General features: G+C 34.2%; 1 protein-coding gene across 6 annotated transcripts in view; it reads right to left on the reverse strand.

The window, feature by feature from the left end:
* NSUN3 (NOP2/Sun RNA methyltransferase 3) overlaps positions 1–27,378 on the reverse strand; it is a 45,642-nt gene that overhangs the window by 11,184 nt on the left and 7,080 nt on the right. For 2 of the 6 annotated variants that reach the window (XM_039878241.1, XM_039878243.1), the window contains 3 exons: positions 23,630–23,973; positions 15,689–15,843; positions 14,834–14,955 (listed from right to left, as the gene is read on the reverse strand). In XM_039878241.1, the coding sequence (XP_039734175.1) occupies positions 14,834–14,955; positions 15,689–15,843; positions 23,630–23,973 (621 nt within the window). Of the gene's footprint in view, positions 1–55; positions 82–2,537; positions 2,767–8,932; positions 10,186–14,833; positions 14,956–15,688; positions 15,844–23,629; positions 23,974–26,933; positions 27,112–27,378 lie in introns of those variants that run through there. The other 4 variants (XM_039878245.1, XM_039878246.1, XM_039878244.1 and 1 more) reach the window with 4 other exon arrangements.

Raw genomic sequence — 27,378 nt, forward strand, 5'->3', positions numbered from 1 at the left:
GCTCAAGCACTTCTGAGTAAATGTTCTTGTCTGGGCAACAGGATTCAGTCCAAAAGCAAAGATGTTGCTCTCATGCCTCACCTAATAAAACAGAACAAACTTCTGATACATACAATATGAATAAACTTCAAAAACATTATGTTAAGGGGAAATCTCAGATTAAAAAGACATGCTTTTTGATTACATTTTTATGTAGTTTGAGAAAAGGCAAAGCTAATCTACAGTAAAAGAAATCAGAATGGTTGCCTTTGGTAAGTGGAGTAAATGGATTCTGAAGAAACACTAGGAATCTTTCTGGGGTGGTGAAAATGTTCTAAATCTTGATAGGGTTGTATGTTACATGTGTCTATGTAACTCAAAATTTCTTGACACGAACATGTAGCTTAGTGTACCCACATGTTACAGATGCACTGGATCAACTTGTAGGTGGGGTGAGGAGCAGCTTTTCCAGCAATCACGGGATCTCCCTTCAGCTTCTCTGAATTCTAAACTAAGTTACTGTGCAGCTCCATAACAAAATGCACCAGTTATTCAGATTACACATTATTAAAGTTGGATGCTTAGTAGTGGTAAGAAACCTATGCAGGTTCTGGTGATAGTAAGACGTGGTTCCGCTTTCTCCTTCTGGGTTCTAGTGTGCCTTTGTTCCCTCCCAGTTCATGTGCTTGCTATTGACCCTGCTAACTTCAACCCTCACACTAGAAGTAGGGGCATAGTCACACACAATTTTTATAGACTGCTTAACTACCTCCAAGGATTAAGATCTAATTCCTATAAGAAATCCCTTACATCAGTTGTGAGGGTTCTTCTCTGACCAAATCCTGACAGCCAGCAATACCTCTGCCCCTTGTAGAACAACACAAACACTATTGTGTAATTAACCATCAAGTCAGAGTTAAAATTCATTCATCTTTCTAGATGCTTAACAAGTTGTAATGTTTACATAACTATTTTTCAGTTTCCTTCTGACCAGGCTAACTTTTCCTCATCCTTCCTATACCCACTTCAAAGCTCACATAGTCTCTGAAAACTTCACCCATTCCCCATAGAATTCCTTCCTCTTCTGTTTTTCCCAAGTAATAAATTTTCAGCTTCTCAAAAACAGGGTTTATATTTGTTTTGTATTTTTTATATGTAGTGCAACTGGAGAGTATGCTCTAAAAATATACTTATTAAATGAATGAATAGATGCTACTATAATCAAGAGGTGGTCAGGCAGAAAACTTTTCAGTGTAAAGCAAAGGAATGTATTAATTATGACTAACACTCAAAAATTCTGAACAGGGAACAACTCAAACTTACAACTTTTATATAATAGAACAGATAAAACTAATATAGGACAGAGGCTTTATGTAGAAAAACAATTTTGTAAACAATTTTGTAATTCATAAAATGAGAAAATTTTTTCTTCTTGTCAACAGGAATCATAGATAAATTCCTACATAAAGTAAAATAATCTGTTAATGAAGGTTACTACTTAATAATCGTGCTCTCATTTCTGATGAGTTGAAAAGTTTGCTAACTTTGAGTTAAGTGAATTTGACTCTATGGAAAACCGTGGCCACTACTTTTAAATTGAGAATATGTGGTACTGAGATATTGTGTTTTATAATTAGAAATATATATTCATCTCCTTTTCAAGGACAAAGCTCTTATAACCTTGGGATTTCCTAAGCACAAAAGTGTCTTTTGTTACGCTAATGAGATGACTTTGGGACTGCACCTTTGGATGGGAATTGTTTCTCAGGAACCAACCATGTGACTGAAGGGTTGGGTTTTTCAGCTCACCCCTTGAGCTCTGGGGTAGAGGGGAAAGGGGCTTGAGGTCGAAACAATCGCCAACGGCTAATGACTTAATCAATCATGCCTATGTAGGTGTTGGGAGAGTGACAGTGCCCAAAGATGGCATGGAAGCTCTGTGCCCTTTCCCATATACTTCGCCCTAAGCATCTCTTCCATTTGGATGTTCATCTGTAACCTTTATCATATCCTTTAATAGACTAGTAAACATACGTAAACTGTTTTCTTGAGCTCTGTGAGCCACTCTAGCAAATTAAGCAAACCAAAAGAGGGGTCATGGGAACTTCTGATTTATAGTTGACTGGTCAGAAGCAAAGGTGACAACCTTGACTTGCAATTGGCATCTCAAGTGAGGTGGTGGCAATCTTGTAGGACTGATCCCTTACCCTGTGGGATCTGGCACTATCTACCTGGAGATAGTGTCAGATTTGAATTAAACTATAGGACACCCAGCTGGTGTTGCAGAGAATTGCTTGGTGGTGTGGGAGGAAACTCCCATCACTACAGTGAAACTGGTACCAGGATCCTTACAGGTACCAAAAATGCTATTAAGTCATATTTAAAAATAAATGTTATTCTTGACACTGCCTTTTTGGAAACATAAGGGAAATCTAACAGAATAGGTTAGTGTAGGGGGCAGACAATCTGATTTAAAAGGCAGAAAATAAATATAAGCTTTAAAAAAATTATTCGCTTAATTTTGATATGGGAAACATAAAGTAATTTACCCTGTCCCAGAGGAATTTTTCCAACCTCCTCTCCCTTGAACCCTACCTTTCCCACATGTGCGAAACAAAAGACCGCCAAGTATGTGGAAGTAATCAATGTATAAATATACCTGCCTGCCTTTGTTCGGGGCTCAGACTCTGGAGAGTGACTCCTCTGAGCCTGCAGGTGTAAATAAAGCTCCTTTGATTCTTAGTTCGCTGAGTGCCACTTGGTACTTCCGGGTACACAGGCCAAAATCCGCAACAATTCGATATACCAATAGAAATATTTTAGTTACTATAAGGTAATTTAATCAATGGTAAAACTACTTTATGAGATCACAACGTATTTATCTCCTTTTCTGCCTTATCCCACTCTAAATGTTTATTCCTCTAAATTTAATATTTTTTGTTTTATTTACTTTTCTTTACCATGCCATATTTTTTTTTATGTTACATTGTTGAGTTAGAATTAGAAAATATTCCTTTCTAATTTTTCTATTTTTGTTCCTTTTCGGTAGTTGCTATTTCTTTCATTTTTCTACTACCTGTTTCTCGTCATTTCACTAATTTAATACACTATTTCTACTGGAAAACAGTAGTGTGGGCAAGAAAGCAAATAAACAATTCCTACTACCAGTATGCAGAACAAACAAAGAAAATATTAAGGTGAAATGTCGAAGCTCATGTAGAATATATCAAGTAAATGCAGATTTAAAATTAAGTTTCAGGTATTACAAGCATCTAAAATACAGATGTTTCTGGGTTAACAGTTACCCAGTGCTAGCATCAGTTTTCGAAGTGTTATTTTTACAAGCCTTAAGGATCCTCTTTACTGTGCTCACAGTAAGAAATCGAATTTTTAGATATCAAACTGTTTATTATCAAAGAAGTTCTGTAAATTCAAGATAAAGAAACGTGACCAAGCTTGCTATTTTCAGAGATACCATACCCAACAGCTATTCCTTTGTCAACCTAAGAAACAAAAACAATGTTGATAATTATGTTTTGTCCATTGGCAGTAAGGTTTTGTATACAGTACTGGTAGAGCAGGGTAATGACTCTAGGTACTCCTGAAATAGATTACAAATGACAAGTCTCAACATGTTTGTTATCGGCTTCTACTTGAAGATCTCAACTTTAATACATCTTTTTAACAGTTAATTACCTCATTAAGATGGATATGGGAGGATGCATTAGAGATTTACAACTCTGCTGAGACTGAACATAAGGAATCTAGTTTTGTGTTACTTAAATTAAAAGAGTGATAAAAGACACATTAGGCCTAACTTTAAGATAGGATCTTTGATCTACCACTAAATATAGTCTCTTCACTCATGCAAAGACAAAGAACTAAAAAGCTTTCAAGAAAACCACAACTGACTTAATTTTGGCCCATAGAAAATGCGCTTATAAATGAATAGAGATTGCTTATTGCTGATTTAAATGATTTTTAAAAGTTTTTTCAAACTTTTATATTTAGTAACAAGAAACTTTCTCCAAATGAAATACTACAAGTTTAACCAGATTAAGTTATCACACCTAGTTGAATTTGGTATGTGGTGAACTAAGAGGCTCTCTCCTGGTCATCCTTCTCTCTTCCCTCAAGATGGCTCCAGAAACAATGCTACAGAATCTCTATGTCTTTACAAAGCAAAGTTTAAAAACCAGTATCCTAAATAATTCTTTGGAAGAAAACAACAGCTGTCTCCTTTTAAAGAAGAAAGTCATTTGACTCCTGCAGTGGCCAGATTATAAAATAATTAAAAGCCCATAAAGTTTACTAAAGGCATTTTAGTGACTCCATTTAGGTCAAAGGCATGGCAAGTTCAGATTCCTGTAGGAAGTGGTAGAATGAAGCCAAGTGCCAAGAAAACCTTTCTAATGAAAGAAGCAAGGTTTTCATTTTGTTTGATATCCATTAGAGGCTTCTCAAGTTGTTAAGGAAAAATAATTTAAACTCATACTAACATCACTAATATTTTACAAATTGAATAAATATGATGAGTTACTGAAATGCTTATATATCATCTTATTTTGAATACCTTCATTTTTTTAACTTTAACCCATTGATAATTATTACTTACCTTGAAAATTTTAATAACTTCCTAATTACTTTTCTTTTTGTTTGTTCTCTTTTATGCACCCTTTATGTGAAATAAATTAATCTAAAATAAATATAATCACATTATTCCATTATTAAAAATACTTAAGCAACTCTTGACTTGGTCAGTTTGTATATATGTATGTAAAGCAGTTGTGTTATTATGGAATAAGCTATCGAATTAAGTATTACTGAAAAGCACAGGCAATTAAAATAAATAGAAGCAGAGCTGTCTAGCTCAAGACTAAGTAGGAATAGTAGAGCCCCATGTTTTAATAGCCAAAATAGGGTGGCTCCTAAGGATTCTGGAGATAATATGAAGACTATTAACAACAGTATTTTTCTAATAACATGAGCTTAAAATATTTAAAGCAAAACTTGACAGAATTATAGGTAGAAATGTACAAATCCAAATCATACTTGGAGATTTTAACACGCCTCTTTCAATAACGACTAGCGATCAGTTTTAAGTAATACTATAGAGAATTCTAATAACAAAATTGACAAATGTTACCTAATGAACAAATAGAATACTGTACTAATAAACAAATGTAAAATTCATTTTTTTCAAGCACAAATAAAATATTTGTAAAAACTGACCTAATATGGGGCTATGAAACAAGTCAAAATAAATTCCAGAGGGCTGATACAATACAGCATTTGCTCTCTGATCATAATAAAAATAAGAAAATAATAAGAAAGATAACCAGAAAATCCCCATATGTTTGGAACTAGAAAACAAACTTAACAATTAAAAAGATGAACAAAGATAAATGTTCACTCTTGAAAGGATATAAAAATTTGACAAACCTCAGGCAAGACTGATTAACAAAAATAAAAAAGAGGACATTATTATAAATCCTGCAGACATTAAAAAGATAACAAGGAGATATTGTACACAATTTTGTGTCAATACATTTGTAGACTTGGTTAAAATGGGATAATTACCTAAATAAATAAATAACAGAACTCACAGAATTGATTCAAAAAGAGAAAATATTTAAGTCTTGTAATCATTAAAAAAAAACAAATGGCCAAAAATTTTCCCACAAAGAAAACTCTAGAATCATATAGCTTTAATTGCAGATTCTATCAAATAGTCAAAAAAATAATAATAATTGCAATGTTACATAAACTGTTTCAGAGAATATAAATGAGAGCTTACTCCCTGATTCATTTTATGAGACTAGTATAACCTTGATTCCAAACTATAATAAGAATATTCTAAGAATGAAAAATTACAGGCTAATCTCACTTATGAACATAAATGGAAAAATCCTAAGCAAAATATTATCATACAGAATCCAGAAAAATTATACATGTGTGTATATATATATATATAATATATATAACATATAAAAATTATATGTGTATATACATATACACACACACATATATATTATAGAATTATGAAAGTTTTTGCTGAAAATACGAAACAAGCTATAGACAAAGTCTGAGACTTAATAAACTTATAAATATCATGAAATACTGGAAAAATGTCTAAATAAACTGATTTATTTAATGTAATTCCAATCAAAATCCCAAGAAGTTTTTCATGAAACTTGAGAAACTGATTCTAAAATGTATATAGAAATGCAATAGGGTCAAAAATAGCCCAGATACTCTTAACAAAACAAATCAAAATGAAATAATGAAACAAGAGAAGATCTGTACCTACATACTATGATATTAATGCCATGGTAATTAAGTTAGTGTAATACTAGCTTGAGGATCGATGAATAAAGCAATTAAATAGACTAGAAATCAGACCCACGTAAATGTGGACACTTGATTTATAACAGGAGTAGCATTAAAGAGTACTGGAAAATGGACAGTTTTCAATAGATGCTGTTCGGACAACTCAGAAAAAAAACGAAGATAGGGAAAGAGGGAAGGAGGGAAAGGAAATAGATTCCTACCTCATATTAAGAAACAAAAAATAATTGAGGTGGATTGTAGACCTAACTATGGGAGTTAAAAAATAAAGCTTCCAGAAAATGAAACAAGAGATTATCTGGCATATGGGAAGTTTTCTTAAACAGTAAACAAAAAAGCATGAATCATAAATGAAAATATAGATATAATAAATTACATAAAAAGTAGTAACTTCTCATTGTAATACGCTTCCAAAAAAAAAAAAAAAAAAAAATCTAAGAGAGTTAAACAGCAAGGCACCAAGCTACAATACAGAAGATACTTGCACCACAATATCAAAAACTTAGAAAGTGCTGTTATTTTATCCTGTTTATAAGCTAAAAAGTTAGCCTGCTAGTTTCATGGTAAAAGACATGTTGGTAAAAGACATAAGACTCCTGAGCCAGAAATGATGGATACTTAATTACAACAATAATAGCAGCCAAGTCAAACAAGATTTGAATCTGTCCTGTTTACTACTGGCACCTGGAACATAATAGGCACTCAATAAATACTTAAGAAAGAATAAATGGTTAGAGGAGAACCATCACCCTCCTTGCCTCATGTTTCTACAAAGGAGGAGATTCCTCCCCTCCTACCCACAAGGCAGAGGTAAGCATAATGCTGGAGAGAACAATTTAAGAGTCTCTCCACCTATTTACTTGAGCCTCTGCGAACAAGAGGAAACCCAGCTAATGCAGTCAATGAGTGGCGTCTACTGTTATTATTTGACTAGCAGATGAAGCCAAAATGGATGAAGTTACTATTCACGAGCATCACAACCTCTCTTGTTCTCTTGGACTTCTCTGAGCTCTGGCACACCAGGTCCTATCCCTTCGTCCTCTTAATCATGTTTCCATGCAGAAGATATAAGAGGAGAGCTCTTATTTTCTGTCTAACAGGTGGCTGGATGAGATGATTGAGTTCTAAGACTTAGATGTGGGAGTGGAATAAGAGGCTTGCACTTGAGACTCGGGTCCAAATCATGTTTTTCAATTTAGTTTCATCAGAGATGCCTGGTGGGATTTAGGGATGAGTTAACTCAATGGACTGAATTATCAAATCGCATTCTCATAAACCAGAGATATTACTCACTATTAAGCTTTTAATAATTTCAAGTAAGCAAGTAATCAATTGGCACAAAAGAAGCAGGGACATCTGACGTGGCTTCCTAAATAAGTCTTGCTTCTAGCTCAGAATAGATGAGCTCTCTAAGCTAAGTTCACAGGTCACTTCACACGATGGGGACCATTTAGGTTGTTACACCTTCAGCATATCTTAGGGAGTTGAATAGCTTATATGACATTCTCCAGAAAGTCATGCCTCATAAATCTATAGATTGTAGATTGTATTTATCATAGGCAATCCTAACCAAAGACAGTCTCCTCAAAGCATGCCATTGGTAAGAATCCTCCTCTTAGCAAAATTCATTAGTCTATTTACCAATAAGGTCAGTTATCAACATGTTTAACTCGGTCACCTGCCTTCTTTCTTTCTGTGGGAGTGTTTCCTGGGAAATCAAAAGAGAAATGGATCACAGTCCAGCTGCTAGCTTCTTCCCTAAAAAGTCATCCAGTTCTTGCCCAGATCAATAAAAAGCTGATGTTTTAATCTCCATTAAGATATGTTTTTGTTATCTTCTTTCTGCATTAATGAGATTCTATCATTAGAAAGAACAGTCTTTGATACTTCTATCTGAATGAATGATTTAAAATGATGTAGCCATTTCATAAGTATGTTTTCAAAGATTATTTAATAATTAAAATGTTCATAATAAATTAAATGGAAAAAAGATATCAAAATCAGTATATCACTGATTTCCATCTTTGTAAATAATATATGCAATCAAAGGAAATAAGTCAATATGACAGTTTCTTTCGACAAATGGCTTATTTTCTTCTTTATGTTTCTTTGTATAATCCAAATGCTTTATGAGACTATAGTACCTTAATAATTAGGAGAAATTATTAGAAAAAAAATATCTTCAGTTTAAATATTTATCTGTTGTTTATTTGGTAAGATACACCTTCATACATCCACACCACATTCTTAACCTCAGCTAAATTAAGTGTCTCTCCTCTTGTTCCCCATGCACCCTTTACTTCTATTATTATGTTCTTACCACATTTTATGATAATTTTTCTGAGGACCTTGAGAACAAAGATAATTTCCCATATATTTTAGGATCTGCAGTACCTAGTAAAGTTCCTGATACAAAGCAGACACTTAATAAATGTTGAATAAATTAATAAATGGTGATAAAATCTTATTATCAAGATTGTATTTCATACTATCAATCTACATTTGAGATACGGTTTTATGATTGAAAATACAATAGCTACAAACTAGCTATGAATGTCTCCTCAATCTTTTACAATTTCATTTAATGTGGAATATTTTGATTTATAAACTCTTACTATAAAGAAGCATGTGTTTTGCCCAAATAACAGATTTTTAATCTCAAAACCTTGGACTCTTGCCGCCTAACTTAAAGAATAATGAAAATAAAAGAGGAGGAGGAAGAGAATTAGTAGTAGTAGCAAAAGTAGTAATAGCAGTATTAAGAGTGGTTTGCTTTTGTCTTCTGGAGTTCAAACATAAGACTAAGCATATGATGAAAGTATGCAAAGTTAACTGAATTAGTTGAACTTTAAAAAGAATATATATACATAGCTGAAAGAGTGGTGGTAATATTCCATGGAATATTTCCATGGAGTGGTGGAAATAGAACTGTATGTCCAAAGATTATTTTTCCAACATGAACACATAATGTTTCGGTTACTATGTTGATGGATGACGAAGGCCCATGCTCCACAGCCACTAAGGTATCCCTTATCTCAGCTCAAAAGCATGACAGAGAGATGACTGGTGATTTTTCTTTAATGTTTATTTTTTAAATACGATTTTTACTGTCCAAAGTACCACTTTTTAAGGGTTGTTATATCGATGATTTATACAAATTTTCAAAATGTTACAAAATAATCTAAGTTTCCTTTTTCAATGAGTTCACAAATTGGATTTCACTTGTCAAGTGGTAAAAAAAGAAAACCAGAAGGGGTCAGCATTTTAAATGTGATGGATTTCCTTGGAGGAAATGGATGACATGATACATTACTGCAATAAGATACCTATATTTTTGTTATAAATCATACTTTTCAGTTTGTGCTTTCCCACATAACATCACATAAACTTCTCTTGCACAAACATCATGGCCACTTTCTAAAAAGACTACATACATAACATTTCTAGCATATCTTCCCACTGTTTTTTCTTAATATATTTAAGTAAAAACGAAGCAAGAGAATCTGATTATATAGTGTGTACATATATAGTATGTAACATAAATGACTGGTCTCAGAAATTATTTTGAGAAATGATAATAAAGGTATACTTTCAAATGGCACTCTATTAATAGAATTGGCTTATGTTCAATTACTCCGTATAGCCTCTCCCATATTCTCATCTTCTGAAAATGGTTTGGGAGACAGATGTGTGAGTGACTTGAATATACTTTTTATGTTCATGTTTTATAAAATTTAATAGAAGATTCTAATTTTTCCACTTCTGTATGATAAATCAGAGTTCTCAATAAGTGTACAATGAACTATGCTTTGAGATCTTTCTCCTGTCATCACTATGCCTTCCAGTGAGCTTTTCATGCTAAAAAAAAAAAATCAGGTTAGATTACTACTTTCATGATAACATATACTCTATATTCTATATGTACATTAATTTTTTAAAGAATTTTTAAAAGATTATATACCTATTATTATTCCATATCTAATAACATTACTCCTTTTTAAAAAATTAACATCGAGAAACTTCTATTAAATGAAGCATCTATTTTCATTTAAGTATCACAATCATAAAAACATGTACAAGATTACTATTTGGTTGTAGAATATTGAGTTGTAGAATATAGTGTTTTTAAAATCTATAATTCTGAACACTATGCAGGCTGCCGATTTAATGTAAATATAAATGATTTCTTGTAAGATCCGTGAATATAATGCCATAGAAGGCATAAAGTACTTTCGTATATCATATCTGTTAGCAGACAAATGAAGGTAAAGGTCTAGTCTTCGACAAAATAGCACAATAAAAAAGTATTGTTTATTTGCCTCTAACTAATCTTTCCACTCCTTTTTTCTTTCTGAGTACCATCTTCTGTCCACTATATCATGGTAGACAGTGTTTGTTTGCCTGCTTTCTAATTGTTCTTTGCAAATACAAATAAGGAGCTACTATCAATCCTTTATACTTCTGACTCACATACATCAGAGTATTTACTCTATTGCATATGTTTGCATTTAAAACATTTAATTTCTCATGGTGGAAAAAAAGGATTGCCTTTTGTTAAAGGAAGATAATGCAATGACCGGGTGAGGAAGATCTAAACTTCTTTGTATGCGGTATAGTAACAGAGCTATCTGTGATGAGAAAATTACTATAGACTGTTTTTCTTCATTTTTTTTTGGAGTCAGGAGATAACAGAGAGATTGCCACTGAAATTACCATTTTTTTTCCTTTATTTTTTAACCTCCAGATTTGTAGATGTTAGAGAATTAAGGAACCATTTTCTGTGCCTATAGCTTGGCTATCTGTTTTTTCCCCTTTATCACTATAATTACACAATCAAGGGACTCAGAGTTTCAGCTGCTTCAAGTGACTCCAAAACCTCTCATAGACCAGGCATTAGAGGCGGGGAATATAAATTATCTGCTCAAGTTAAAGAATGAGAGATTTCTGGTATGATGGTCTTTCCCAGTCATAAATGACTGAGATGTCAGTTTTATGCCCTGTCAATATGTTACTACAGTGATGTGGGGCTAAAGCCATTCCTATTGTGGAGTAAGAAAATGGGAGAGAGGTGTGGCCACTAAAGAAGAACCTTAGTTGTTAGGGCATAATAATATGCCTACCTAAGTTCTACATGAATGCATGATCTTCGTGGTGATTACTGAAATACTATATTATGATACGGGAGATGCATTAAATGGGGAAAAGAGCTAAACTAAAACTAAAACTATGCTTTGGTTATGTAAAAGAATACTAATCAAAATAAATTATGCAAATTGCTTTACATTTATGCCTAATTACCATTCAGCATAATAATGATCATGTTATTATTTTTGTCAGATTAACTTTGCTAGTAATTTAATTATAGATATAAACTCTAAATACTCAGCCCTTGTAATTTAGTGTTCTTAAACAATTATTTACTGACCGCCTTCTACATGCCAGGAAACAAATTATATAATGGGAATAAAAACCATTTGACAACCCATGCTCCCACAGGGCTTATAGTCACGTTGAGGAGAGACAAGTATTGGGCAAATGTCAATCAGAGGAACTGACAATCAATATATTTTTTAATAAAGGTAAAAACATGACAAGAATATCAGTCTCAGTCCTAGGGAAGGTAAGGCTTCAATAAGGAGATATCGGAGCTGATTTCTGAGGAACCAGTAGAGTTTGCCAAGAGAAAGGGGAGGGTGGTTAGAACTCTTAAGCAAAAGGAACAGGAAATGCAGTAGCCTCAAAAAGGAGACACTGAGTTTGATGAGCTGCTTAGTTGGAACACAATGCAAGAAGAGTCCTGAGATGATGAGGCTAGTGAAGTAAGAAGGAACCATATCCAAAGTGGATCTGAATATCATATTAATGCATTTGACATTTTATAGTAATGGGGAGAACTACTGCAGGATTTCAAAAAGGAAAATGACAAGATCAGATTTACATTTCAGATTAGATTTGGTTTTACTAGAGAGAGTGAAGAAGTAGAGCTCACACCTGGAGACGTACAGGGCCATTAGAAGCCAGTTGCAATAATTTAAATGACAGATGCTGGTGGCTTAGATTAGGCTATTAATGACGGAAATAATTGGATGGACTTGAGAAATATTTAACAGGTCCAACTGAAATGTCTTACTGATAGATTGGATATGAGATAGAGAAGTTGGAGATTAATTTCTGACTTAGGCAAATGCATGGTGGTACGTATGGTAATTATTAAGATATGGAAGAGAAGAAAAGAGGCATGTTGCTGGGTTTCTATTTGATTTTTTGTTTTATTAATGTTGGTTGGGTGGGAGCAAGAGAGCATTAGAAATTATGAGTTTATGGTAAATTGAGTTTCATGTGTCTGAGGGGCTTCCAAATGGAGATCTCTGATAGGTAACTGAATATATAGGTCTTAGACAAAGGAGGAAGATCTGAGCTTAGATCTATATTTTGGAGAAAGCATCTTATATCAGTTGAAGCCATCAAAGAAACAGAGAAAAGAGCTAACATCAGTAGCCTAAGGAAACCCAAAATTTATGGGATGAGCTGATTAGGAGCAAATTAAAAAAATAAGTAAAAAGAAATCCAGGAAATCAAATATATGATCATAAAAATCAAGAGAAGAGGATATTTTAAGAAGAAACAAGAAGTCAACAAAGTCAAACACAACAGAAAGTGCAGATCTGGTATAGCCATTTTAGAAAACAATTCAGTTTATATATCAAAATGTTTGATCTTCAGTTCCACTTCTTGATATTTAAAGCAAGAAAATTTTTAGCATGTGTGTCCAATGAGACAAATTAAAGGATAATCCGTAAAAGTAAAAACTAATAATAATAATAATGTAATTACTAAAAATAGAGAACTAAATAGAATATGATAGACTGACCCTATTGAATATTTCACAGAAGTTGAAGAAAACAAAGTAGATCTATAAGTAAAAAGACTTTAAGAAATATTAAATATAAAAAAAGCAAGTTTCAGAAAAATATATACATAATGACAGTTATTTTTTAATGTATCTCTCTATGTATATGTAGTTGTAAGAAAAACTATAGAAAACATTTGGGAGAGTATACCCAACCTTAAGTCCAACAGTTAACTCTGTGAACAAAGCTGGTATTTGGCTGGGTGTTTGGCCAAGGGGCCTTTTGCTTCATTTGTATTATCTGAATATATTACAATGAATTGAGACAAAGTAGCAGGAAAGCAGTACATAAAACACAGAAAGCTTGGTAATGAACAGGAAGAAAAAGTAAAAGGAGGATTTTTCACGAGAGAGAGAGGAAAAATAATATTCTTTATAATCCTGGTTGCTTACTCACAGCTTAAAGAAAAATATTAGAGGTCACAATGCTAATAAGCCATCAGAAGATTTAGCGTCTGTCTCAAGGTGTATAAGGTCTAACAATAGCAAGGTCCAGAGAAGCAGTAATAATCAACTAAGAAGTCAGATCAGGAAAGTTTAGGTGAGAAAGAATATGCAGAGCTCATGCTATGCAATACTCCAAAGCTGATAACCAAAGAGAAGAGAAAGGTGATATGGAATTCTCAAAATATCTTAGGATTATAGTATATGAAAGGCTACACTGGAGGCATAAAAACAAATAGTCTAACTGCCTGATGAGAAATGTTTAGAATACTCTGGTAGGTACCACCAAGAATCACCATAATGAGCTGATATATCAGCTGGTACAAGAACAAGACTATGTATTAGTACTGGCTGTAAAACTCAGGTAATAGCATATTTCATTGTTGTAAATCAATCAGAAGTAGGAAGTTAAGCAAGTTGTGAGCAGTGCATAGACCTGTCACTCATCCTCATTTCACATGTAAGAAGTAATGAGTGATAAGGCATCATTTAATTATATTTTAAATATTCCAGATAGTCTGTATTTATCATTAAACAATAGGATTACTTGGGAGGAGGGTATAAGCACAAATATTTTTTTGAAACCAGGACAAGATGTCCCAAAATGCCTTTGTTATGAAGGAAACCAAGTATCTCTCAGTGGTCATGTGCTCTGGAAAATTCTTAGAGGGGAGATAAATGCTAACAATGAACTACCACTTTCTAGGAGGCTGACTCAACCAGAACAATGAGTCCATTATTTAAAAAAAAAAAAAATGCATCTTGGTCCCAAGCTTCTCTTACAAGAGAAACTGCTCAAATTCTGGTGAAAGAATAGGGTGATGAACCCTAAGCTTGAGATGGTCTTCATATAAACAACTAATTTTAAACCAGAGTAAAATCATCTGTGCCCTTTAAAAGACAATGCACAACAAAGCTGTATTTCACTGACTGGGCAGGGGCAAAGGGGACATTACAGCATGAGGACTGAAAAGAAAGAGGTTGAAAATTTTCTAGGCGCAGTCTCTGGAGGAATAATTACTGACACTTACACAGAAAACCCTCCATTTGGGGGCTTCCCTATGTCAATAGGCATAACAATAGGCATGTTTTGTTATGCCTATTTAAATTACATTAGAAACCAAAATAAACATTTCTATTAATAGCCCTTACCTTATGAGTTCTATTTGTAAAACAGGCAAATTCCTCCTTTGGCTTATCCTACAGGCTGCCTTCTGAGAATCAGAAGAGAACAACCAACTTCGATCATTTGAACATGGAGCATCAACTAACACCTAGAGAAAAAAGGGGCACATAATGCAAAAATGTGCTAAAAATATATTCTCAGATACAAAATATAGAGGGAAGCTATGTAAAACATAATAAAAAAAACAGCAAATAAATAAAGACATTTCTTTTAAAACCAAAAATACATCATGGTAAGTACTTCTTTATAGCATTTCTTCACTAATACTTTTCAGAAAAATTTCCTGTGCACTTTCAGTGTTTGTTTTTTTTGGGAGAGGGGAGTGAAGGGGTAATGGGAGGACTAAAAGTCTAAAAATGTCTACTAATATTTCATATTTTTAACTATTATACAAAAACTTTTACAAAAGTTACTCATTTTAAAAAGACATTACTATTTTTCTGAATTCTTGGTATTTACCATTTCAATTCAGTTTACTGAAATGCTCTTTTTCTTCAACTGCTATACTCTTTTATATTAAAGCAATACAGTATACATTTGTGTACTGACCCAAATAATATCTGATTTTTTCCCAAGTATCTTTGAGGTACCTTGAAATAAAAAATATATATATTCTATAATCTCCAACTCCAGTGTTATCGCTTCCTTTGAACCATGCTGACCATCAAATAAAAAACACTTCCATGTTCACTTTATCATAATTTCCCAGGGTACTGAGAAATTGTATCAGGCTCTGTCTGGAAGAAGATGGAAAACAACAAAGAAACATAATAGTGGTATTATTGGGAGTCCATCAGTTTGTCACAATGTAATAAAAGTACCTTGTCAAACTTTTCAGGCTCGGCATCTCCCACTTCTCTGCCATCCAATTCGGACACTTTAATTACATTTACCAAAGGCTGTGGGATGAAAGATTCTAATGTCTGCCTCAGCCACCTCAATCTCAGACTATCGTATTCATTACAATGAAGATAACCTAAGAATAGAGAATTAAAACATTGTAAAATGAATGCAACGGAATTATTAAATTTCCACTTTTGATCAAATAAATTTCAAAAATAAATCAATTTATCATAATCATGCATAATTATGCTTTCCTTAAAAACCAAATAAATACACACGCACTATATAAAACATTAATAACCATGCTACGCAAACTCTCAGAAGCTCTCTCCATTTATTCATTGTGAAAATCTTTAGAGAATTATGGATTCCTAAAGATATGCTACACAACCAATACCTCAGATGCAGTCCTTCTCTAAAGCTCTTAAGAATAAAATTTTATTACATATATAAAGATCCTTCCAGGACAGAATACCTTCATTTTAAATAAAAGAAGGAACGTGGTATGCGGGAGGAAAGCCGGTAAAGTGCTGTTGGCTCTATGGTTAGAAAGAGATGGGCTCAAATTATAAGCCATGAGACTTCCGTGGGTAGTGTACAGAGTATGGCTATTCTAAACAAAGGGATGATTCACATCTGGGGCAGGACACAGCAGGATTGCACAAGAATTCATCATGCTACTCAAAACACAAAATTTAGAACTCACTGTTTATTTCTAGAATTTTTCATTTAATATTGACCACGAAACCACGGAAAGTGAAACTGCAGATAAGGGAAGACCACTTTATAGAAGGCACTTAGCAAATAGTTGTCTCCTTAATAAAACAGCTGTTTTAATTTTTTCTTTTTAAAAATATACTTATATATTTATATTTTATTTATTATATGATAAAAACTATAATTATATAAGACATAAACACAAGCATATTTTTTAAAAGTATATAGGAAAAACATCAAAAATTACTTGAAACTCATTGTCTTCAGATAACTGCCATTTAATATTTTGATAACCATACCATATCTTTACGCATATACCAACTTATAAAATTTAGATAAATAAAATTATATATTTGTAGGGTCATTTTTTTCACCTCATTCTTCATCTACCCCTTCTATCAACTCCTCCATCAAAATGAACCTATATTATCAACCCAATATATGTGTTTGTGTATATGTATGCATATATATATATATGATTATGTAATTATGTACATACTCAGGATTATATTTACACACTTCTCTGCCCCCTTACTTTCTATATATGCCAATACTTCAAAGAAAATACCACCAAGTCTATTGGTAGAGATGTAATTTTTAAAGGCTTTTAAGTAGTGCATGGAATAGATGTGTCATCCTTTATTCAACCACTCCCGATTGTTGGGCATTCACATTGTTCTAATAACAACATTTAATAAACATCTTTATAAAAGCTGTCTTTTCATAATGTCCTTTTACTATGAGGGGACAGTACCAGAGGAATGAATAGCTGTAGGTAGGGGAATTTTTAGTTTTATTAAATACTACCATCTTTCACAGAAGGCCTTCTAACAGTCCACACAGGTGGTGGTAATTCAGGCTCAAGATGAGACTCATACTGGGCAGGTCAAAGAGCTGCCCTGCCTTAAACGCTTCTCATGTCCCACAAGTGCTGACATTTCTTCTAACTTCACAGACAGAGCTTCCATGGTCCCCACGACAGACATGCTCAATTACAAGGATCTCTGCACTCAGGAAGGCCCAAATCATGGCATTCCCAACAGGTCTCTAGGGTTTATTTATTCTTTTTCCCAGTGATATCCATTGTACCAATCAGGGACATTTTTATCATAAGCAATGTTTCCTGGAAACATACTGATAATCTCTGTCAGGTACCAGGGAAAGAAAGAGACAGAACTAAAAGTGAAATTCTAATTTAGAGGGGGGAAATTTTTTTGTAAACTCTTTGCTCAGATACATATATTTATGTACAAATATGTGTGTATACATCTATGTATCTATCTATATCTATACAGGTAGTTTTTTTCCGATTTGTCACTCCACTGTTAAAAACGTTTAATGACTTCCTATCATCCATTAAATAAAGTTCAAGTGTCTCTATCACTGCTTACCAGAATACTAAGAGCCTCAAGGAAAATAACCATGTCTTAATTATCCTGCAATCCATTTCTCCTTTTTTGGCTTAAATAGTTTACATTCTATTTCTATTCTTTTAGTAGTAACCCTAAAGGTTTTAACATGGATACGCAAAAGAATAATCTAAATTGAGTCAATCTTCACCATTTTCCCTAAAAGATACAAGAATCTTATAATCTGCCCAGATTAGATGCTATTGTTATCATATATTCGGGTTTTATTTGGGCTTATATTTTTTAACTGCACAAAACATTACTGTCATTGTCTTCTACAGTCAATGATTATTAGATTTTTCTATATATATCCCACTTTCTTTTCATTTCTCTTTTATCTTCTATCTTCCAACTAGGGCAGCTTTCCTTTTTCCCAAAGCGCATCCTTCAGAATTGCTGGTGACAAACTCTTACACTCTCTCAAAAAAATGTCCATTTCACTTTTGTTCTTCTGAGATATTTAGGTGAATATATTTCAAGATTCACGGCCATCTTTTCTTAGCACATTGAAAACATTATTCCTCTGAATGCTGGTTTCCATTGTTACTCTCAAAGTTTAACCCTCAGTCCAACTGTGGATTCTTTCATGGTAGACTGTCTTCTCTGGCTCCTTTTAAGATCTTCTCTTTATTTTCAGTGTTCTGCAACTTCAGTATAATGATGTATGTTGGCTTCGTTGTGGTTCCAAAATTTCAGAGAGTATTTCCAATCCTTCCTCCCACTGAAGTTGAAGATTTTCCTTTCAGTCCTTGGAGAGGACAATTTCTTCCTAGTTTACCTTACATGGAGGGAATAGCACTACAGAGTCTCAGCTTTATTTAACTTAGTCTCCTAGTAGATGTTCTACCTAGCCAGGCTCTGGCTTTATCTTCTATTCTCACATTTTCATGAAGTAATGAAAATCAACATGCAAGTTTTTCAGGTTAAGCAAATGTGCTCAAGTCAAAAGCCGACTTCAACGCTCAATTTACCTTCTAGGTTCAAACTGTCTATTAGATTTTGGCCACTGGGATTTATGCATTTAAAAATATTTTGTTTTTCATTAATATTCTATCCTACATTTTTTGTTTTCAGCAAGAGGGTTGGTTAGGATATCCAGTCTACCATACCACAGAAAACAGAAGTCTTAGTCATTTCTATGTCCCTCATAGCTCTGTATCTACCATCCAATGCCTTGCACATAGTATGTGCTCACTAAATGTGACTGACTTGATTCGCAACATGCCATTATGATAAAGGATACTTAAACTGCTACAACTGAAAATCAGGCAGCTTTTCATTAAATTATAACTTTAGTTATAAAAAATTAGTAAAGATTCTCAATTCAGCATAAAATATCCCCCAGTTGAAATAGAGCTTTATGATATATTGCTGTTTTACTTAGATGTTGATTTTATTTGAAATAGTCTCAGGTTAGTTAAACTTTTTAAAATATGTACTATAAGGCATCAAAATCCAAGTTTCATATAGATACTGAGACTTACTACATTGAGATAGAATGAATTTCATGCTTAGATTGTCAAAAATAAATGAAATTTTGATATTTTTTCATCTTAGTAGGAAATGGGGTGAATTTATCAAATTCCTGAAAAAAATCATCTGTACATGACAGCCTTTGGCCCATGGAAAGGAACCAAAATTAGAAGTTCCATTCATTCATTTATATTGGTAGATCTAACTTAGGAAAAAAAAAAAAAACAATCCTACTTGCCTTAGTTCTGCTAATTATTTCTTTGAGCCATAAGCCATAATGATTGGTTTACATGTCCTTCTCAATGGAAAAATTGGAATAACGATACTGTCCACATACTAAAAGTGCTGTAAAGGCTAATGGTAATATTCTTTGAGCTAGCTGGAAACAATGTAACAAATTCATAACAAAAACAAAATGGTAACAATGAATTTGATAAAACATGGTAGACAATAAATTAAAATACACTTGAGAATATAACCACTTTAAGGTTCCAGTTTATGAAGCCCCAGTTATGGACTGGACACCATGCTAGTTGCTAGCGACACAAAGATAAGCCTTAAGAAGCTGTATAATGGAGGACATTGGACAAGGCAGCAGTTGAGTTATACTGGGGGAATGTAGAACAGAATTAAGAGCTAATATATTAGTGGAAAATTTAAGTTCATATCCCAGCTCTGCCACTCATCCAGGGCAATTGTTTTAAACTTCCCTTTGCCTCAGGTTCAAATAATGGGTTTGAGTTCAATGAGAGTATGTACACCAATGACAGTCACACTGTGTTCTTCAGAGCCCTAGGACTTCGGAAAGATGTTCATAAGGAGACACAACCCAAGGTGCTGGAAGCAGACTACTAAAAATATTTGAAAACAACAGGTGCATGCAATGTAATTAATATAGTCCTTGGTATGTACCAAGTGTTCCAAAATGGTTATTATTTTTATTATTACCACAAAGGAAGGCTTTACCACAGGGAATGCTTTCCAGGAAAGTTGCTGAGTGAAAACCTAAAGAATGGAAAGAAATTAGCAGGGAAAGAGGAGAAGAAAAATGGCACCTGTATTATGCAAAAAGGGCCTGGAAGTCTGAGGGAACTGGAAAGAGGGCAGAAGCAATTCAGTAAAGAAAGGAGTCTTTCTAATCTTCTCTGCCACCAAAGACTAACTTGATGTCAAAAAGTTATCACTGCCCGTAAGGAGAATTTCATGCCTAGAGGAATACAGCTCTCAGCAAGAAAGTTAATCAAGCCACTCCACTAAGCTAGGTCATTCTTAGTATATTAATGTTTTCCTACTTAGAATCTAAATTGTTTGCTCTTTTTCCATCAAGACCAGGGCATGTCAAAGGCTGGATTGACAAGAAAGCATAAACTAACAAAACACAATGGACAGTCCATCACTGTGCTAACAGGTGAGAGCAACTGGACCAAAAAGAGAAGTAGAATAATTTTTTAAATCATCCTGAAACATGAGCTTTTTAATCATTTAAAGCTGTGAGCCTCTTGGCCCAGAATAAAGGCCAATAGTGATCTAACAAAATTCGGTGTATAAATGCACATTTAGTGTAGCCATCGTTTTAAGCTTTGCTTATAAAAGCTTTGATTAGCATTGCTTCTGCATTCCAAATTCAAGCACTGTAGCTAATCTAATTTGGGCTCTGAGCATCAGCATGAAGACATCTGTACTTCTTAGTAAACCATTATCATTAGTCCCACTTAGATGAAAAGCTACTTTACTTGGAACGCTGCCTGTAGTTCATTGCCCTTGATGTAAGAACAAGAAGATTCTTCCCACTTCAATCTCCTAAAACATATCAGTTTTCCTTTGGATTCTGAATCAAATAATCTTCCTTATAACAAATGTGCAAAATATTTATAGCCTACTAATAAGAATAATTCAGGATTAAAATGCCCTCTCTTCAAAATGGTACCCAAAATTGGCATTTCTCTTCCATCTTTTAAAATACTAAGAATTCTATTTTCAAATTTGATATAAAAATCAAAATAAGAATACTGTCAAAGAATAAGAAAAGAATGAAAGTAAAGATAAATATTCCTTAGGACATGATTCCATAAAACTTCAGCTCAAATTATAAAAATAAAATAACTTTATAAAATAATCTTTTGTTGTGATTTCTCACATGAAAAATACAGCAAGTTTGAATAACAGTTTTAAACACAATTCTGAAACACACAGAATGTTTTTCCCCTAAATATATAGTAAACTGATATATTTATAACAATGCCTAGTATAACTGGATTCACAGTTCTCATAAAAAATTTTTGTAATCTTTTTCAACAGGAAATACTCTCAAATGGAGATATAAATTAGGAGCCTTCAAATTGGGATATGCACACCCTGGGGATATAGAACAACTTCCTAAGGAAAATGAGGGCTTGGACAGTTTCAAAAGAATCAATTTTCAGATCAACTTCCTAGAGTTGGGCACCTTTCACAATGGCCCTTCACCAATGTTACGAATGAGGAGTAAGCTTCCCACCAATCCAGAATCATACTTACAAATTGTGCCAGGGTGTAGAAACCTCCAATGCACAAAGTTCAACACATTGGTGCCTTGAATGAGTCTAACAACCGGGCAACAGACAGAACTTATTGTAACTGAGATGGTTCTGATCCTTTGCCTTCAGCAAAATCAAAAACCACACCTAGAGAATGCTCACCTAATCACTGAAATAAGGCCTGCCAAAGAAACCTGTGATTTGGGGTTATAACTCAGAAGTTTAAGGAACTAGTGAAATTATTATTAACATAAGTTAATAGTAATACTATTAACATAAGTTCCATTTCCATTTATCTATGTGAACAACAGCAAAATCAAACAAACAAAAATCAGACAGAATTGATGCTGAACACTACCACATCTAACCTTAAGTTATATTCATTCAGGGAAATATGACCTAATTAAAAAAAAAAAAAAAAAAAAGCCAGACAGCCTCATTAAGAAAATAATTTAAGATGAATATTGACCACTTATTTTTAACAAAAATTTATGAAAATGTACATTACATACATTTCATCATTTTTATACTAACAATAATGGTAATGACACATCACTTTAAAGGAACTTTTAAAATCTTTTATTGTCCAGTACTATAGTCACTTGCCACATGTGGCTATGAGTACTTTAAGTATGGCTAGTTAAAAGTGAAATGTGCTGTGGTGTAAAATATAATTTTGAAGACTTTGTAAGAAAATGAGAACATAAAATATCTCATTAATAATTTTTATTTTGATTACATGTCGAAATAATATTTTGGATGTATTGTGTTATAATGCATTACTAAAATTAATTTCATCTGTTTCTTTCTAACTTTTTCATGAGATGGAAGGAATCAGTGTTTTGCCACCCTAAAACTGCCTTTTGGTATATTGATTTTAAGCTGGTTATTAAGAAACAAAAGACTCAGAAAGAATGTTTGATCCTCCCCCTTTCCTATCCAAGAGATTCAGACAGAAGGGCTCCAGGAAAGAAATTTAGCATACTCACCTTAGCCAAATTTGAATTAAGTATGGTAGATAAGGCTCCAACAGAGGCCTGTTAACTAGATCACCCCTTGTGTCCTATTGTTTCCGGGTTGCCAAGCAAGAATTTGCAGGCCATGTGTGTCTGATCTTCCTCAATTATCAGTAAATTGCCTATTTCCTTTGCAATCTCAGATCCCTGCCCGCTTTCTCCTCTGTCCATTATGACACATAAACCTCAACTGCCCAACACCTTTTGAGGTCTCTAATCTTATGACACCCGCTGGTCATTTTCTCCTGTTAATCTGTCCCTGTTAATTTGATTATTAGCCAGGAAAAAAAAAAAGGGTTGTTTTTTGTTGTTTTTTAGCTCCCACAGAAACTATACAAAAATTTAAAATTATATATAAAATTCACATTATATTTCTGTTGGACAGAACTACCTTAGAACCTTATGGTCTGATGATACAAAAATTGATTGATTTTAAATGTATATGTTTCTGTTGCATGGAAGTATGACAAGGATATCAATATGACTCATAAGTATAAAAATAATAAAATTTAAAAATCTTTGTCACTGGCTTAACAGAATTTATATCATCCGACAGATTTTCATTACCAAAATGTAGTTTTGTTCCCAATTACCTGGTAAAACTACCTGGAAGAAAAATGTTACGTTGATTTCCTCAGCTATAATTTCCATTCTCTCTGTACTGCCCTTGTTTTCAGGCTTTCGAAGTCGACAAACTCAATCTTGTATTTCTCCCCATATACTTTAAAAGTATTTTATAACAAAGAGACATTTAAAAGTGGTCAATTACTGAATGAAAAGGACACTACCTGGATAAGCACACTGCAGCATAGCTACCGATTTGCCTCCAGGAGCAGCACACAAATCCAGAACCTTCTCTCCATCTCTTAATTCCAGAGCCAGTACTGGGATAAGAGAGGCAGCATTCAGGAGGTAGTATTTTTTTAGGTTTCCAATCTGGTGTCTTTCTGAAGGCATCCTGCTGGGAATTCTGCTAAGGTAACACTTCATTGATTTAGGATAATAGGGTAAAGATTCTTGAAAGAGTGTGTGGTAGCCCTTCAAATGTAAATCCTTTTCCAGTTCAAAAGGGTAATTGAATCGGTTAAAAAGGATAGCATGTTGCCAGCATGATGGAGATGTTAGTATATCCCTAGAAATAGAAAAACAAAGGAACATTATTATATACATCAACACACTTTTATATTACTGAGTGTAGTTCTAGTTTTTCAGAGCCAGAATCAGTATTACTGACTTTTCCTTTCACCTCAGGTTCTTCATATGACTCAACCCAGCACTTGTGATCCTGTCTGTATTTAAATCTTTGATAGTTTGTTCATCATGGATTGTTTTCTTTTGTATCAATTCTGGCCATTAAAATATAACTTGTCTCGATTACCAAGTTTTAGGTGCCCCTTGAATTCTGCACCATTGAATAATGCCATATTTGCTTCAGCCTAGTCCCTCCCTGCAGAATATCTTGCCAAAAAATACATGGCCTGCCTTTACATACCTCTAAATCCATGAAAACAGATTTTAGTCTATCACTCTTTGCAGAAGGAAGTGTTTTTATTAGAGACAAAATTTAAAACCTGAGACTAATATTAGAAGGAAAAGTACTGTCATTAAAGGATGTTTAAATTAGGGGGTGTTAAAGATTTCCTTATGAATATAGGTATGGAAAGCTAACCAGAGTGAACTCTACAATAACAGAGTTAATGAGGCGATCAGTGGCTCAGATGATACATAAGGGCAGTTTAAAAATCACTTATGGATGGATGGTGTAGGCTCTCCCTCCTCCTTCCCCAGCAGATTTACCTACCTCAATTTTTATTCAGTCCGACAGTTGAATCTTTTGACAATCACAGGATTACATCAACTGACAGATGATACAGCAGGAAATATTTATTTACGAGCTGACCTTTCCAGCCAAGATATTTGGGAGCCTCATTAACCATGGTCAATTAAGTAAATTCCAGCTGCTACTCACCCGAGTTGCCTATGTGAGGAATGGCTGGATTGAAATATAACACCTGTGACTAGAATATGCCATGTGAATTTCAATCAGGAACTAATACGTAAAACTACTTTCTCCTTTCACTGTCTCTAACTATGATGATGCATCATGAGCCCAGTGTATCTGTTGCAGCCATTCTGGAAGATGACAACCTTCCTTTAAGAATGCGCTTCACAAACTTTAGCGTGCATCAACTGTAAAAGGCTGCTGGGTCTTACTTAACCCTGGAGTTTCTGATTTAGTAGCTCTGAGGCAAGGCCTGAAACTAGCAAGTCTTCACATGATACGGATAATTGCTGTTCCCCAGGACCACACTTTGGGAACCACGACATTAAAATGAACCCTAAAGGGAAATCTGTGAATACCACTGTTGTAAATCTTAATTATCAGTCCACTCTAATCTTACCCTCTAAACCAGCATTTTGAGTCATGTAGTAACAGAAATAATGGTCAGAAATGTAATTAACACAGACTGGAGTGGCTTGGCTTACATCATGTGTCCACCTCTTAATGAAGGACAGGGCATTTTCAATGGGTTAATATCTGACAGGGCAAACCTCCATTCTTTTTTTTTTCCTTTGGAATTTCCAAAGCCATTTTAGAATGTTCTTTCAGATAAAATTTAGAATTAGTTGGTCAATTAATTATAAAGTATTTGTGTAGGTAGATAGTAACTTTGACTACAATTATAGTAAATACATCAAATTTGTGGAGAATTAACATCTTTATTGCCTCGTCTTTCCAACCCTGACTCCTCCATTTGCTCACATTTTCTTCCAGATCTTTTAGTATAGGTTATTAATCTTGCATATTTCTTTTTAACCTTATTGTATAAAAGGATTATTAGTTTAGGAACAGTTCCAATTTTTGTATATTATCCAATATCTTGAAGGATGAGGAGGAGTTAGCCATAGGATGCAATGAGAAAGGAAGTTCCAGGGGGAAGGCAACAGCATGCATACAGAAACAGAGGTATGAATAAGGGCAGTGCATTCAGAGAATTAAAAGTAGTCTGGTGTGGCTTGTGGCAGATACTTACACGGGTCAATGTAATACGACAAACTTTTTAAATCTTATCTTGTAAGTGTTGGGAAATCATTGAAAGTACTCTAGGTGGGGAGAGCCTAATTAGATTTAAAAACAAGTACTTATGGCAGAATGAGGCAAAAATCTTCCAAAATTACTCTTGAACAAGATTAAAATAAGGCCTTGTTTAGAACAAATAACTTTTCTGATCACTCCTAACTTATACTCAGCCCTACCGAACTTCTTGAATCTCCTGGACCAATTTTCTTTAGGCTTTACCAGGCTCATCATAAACTGCTCCCCCTGCCTAAAATGACCTTTCTTCTCTAACTCACCCGTAGTCTGGCTGACTCTTCCACTCTCCACTCAAGGGGCAGTTTAGGCTTTATCTCTCCAGAGAAGCCTTTCTACCTACCACCCAATCCACCCACCATAATAATAATAAAAATTACTGATCAGATATTTACAATGTGCATTTCGCATGCTTACCTCATTTAACCACAACAACCATGAGGGGCTGTTCTTACTCCATTTCAGAGGTAGGTAACTGAAGCTTTCAGATTTGGCAACTTACCCAAGGGCACATCACTATGAAGCTTAAGTACCTGATTAAAAATCCCACTGGTTTTAACGTCTAACAGGAGTATGAGACTCTGGTACTGGAACACTAAAGGTATACAAAAGAAAGGAGCAAAGAACTTACACCCCAACCCTCACCTAGTGCCAGTGGCCCTGGCCTTCCTCTACTGTCTCTATCAATGGCTCTAACCATAGCAAATAGCTTCACACAGTCTGCCCTGAGGACCAGTTGCAACAAGGCCAACTCAATGAAGGGACTGCAAAGGCTTCCTGGGCTTGTGCTTCCTGGCCCTGAGAAAGCAAAGTGGTATATTAATGTGGGTCTCAGCTTCCCCAGCACCCACCTGTTGGTGATCTACCCTCTCCCGAACACACATACACACACACACTCCAGTGCTTTCACAGGTGGGACGACAACCTGGGGCTGGCAGGCCAGTGGCTACTCAAGTCCAAAGCTCTGAGTAGCCCAGGAGAGAGCAGAGCAACTGTACCTTAGAAGACTCATGAAGACACTGGCCAGGCACCACATTCCAGGCCTCCTCCCAAGATTCATGAGGAGGAGTCTGAAACTGCTCCACTTAGTAGTCTCCAAAGCTGGAAGTACACCAGAAGCCAGCAGAACTGGGACCCAAAAGGTCAGCAATCTGCAAATTTTTTGCTAGTATATCCACTGATGTCACAAAAAAAAAAAAAAACTATGCGCCCTCTGGGACATTCTTAGTTGACATCAAAATCTCCACCATGTTTCAGAATGTGATTTCCAGCATACTATCAAAATTGACATTTTAAAATACAAATTATACCACTTTTTCAAATGTATCCAGTGAAATCTAAATACCAGAGTGATTTTGAAAGTCATCATTGTACATTTAAAAAATGATGGACTATCCTTGAACCGGAGGGAATGTTACAATGTTTCTTTTTTATTTACATCCT

The sequence above is a fragment of the Pteropus medius genome, unplaced genomic scaffold, assembly GCF_902729225.1.
Source record: "Pteropus medius unplaced genomic scaffold, Ma_sr-lr_union100, whole genome shotgun sequence".
NCBI classification, from domain to species: Eukaryota; Metazoa; Chordata; class Mammalia; order Chiroptera; family Pteropodidae; genus Pteropus; species Pteropus medius.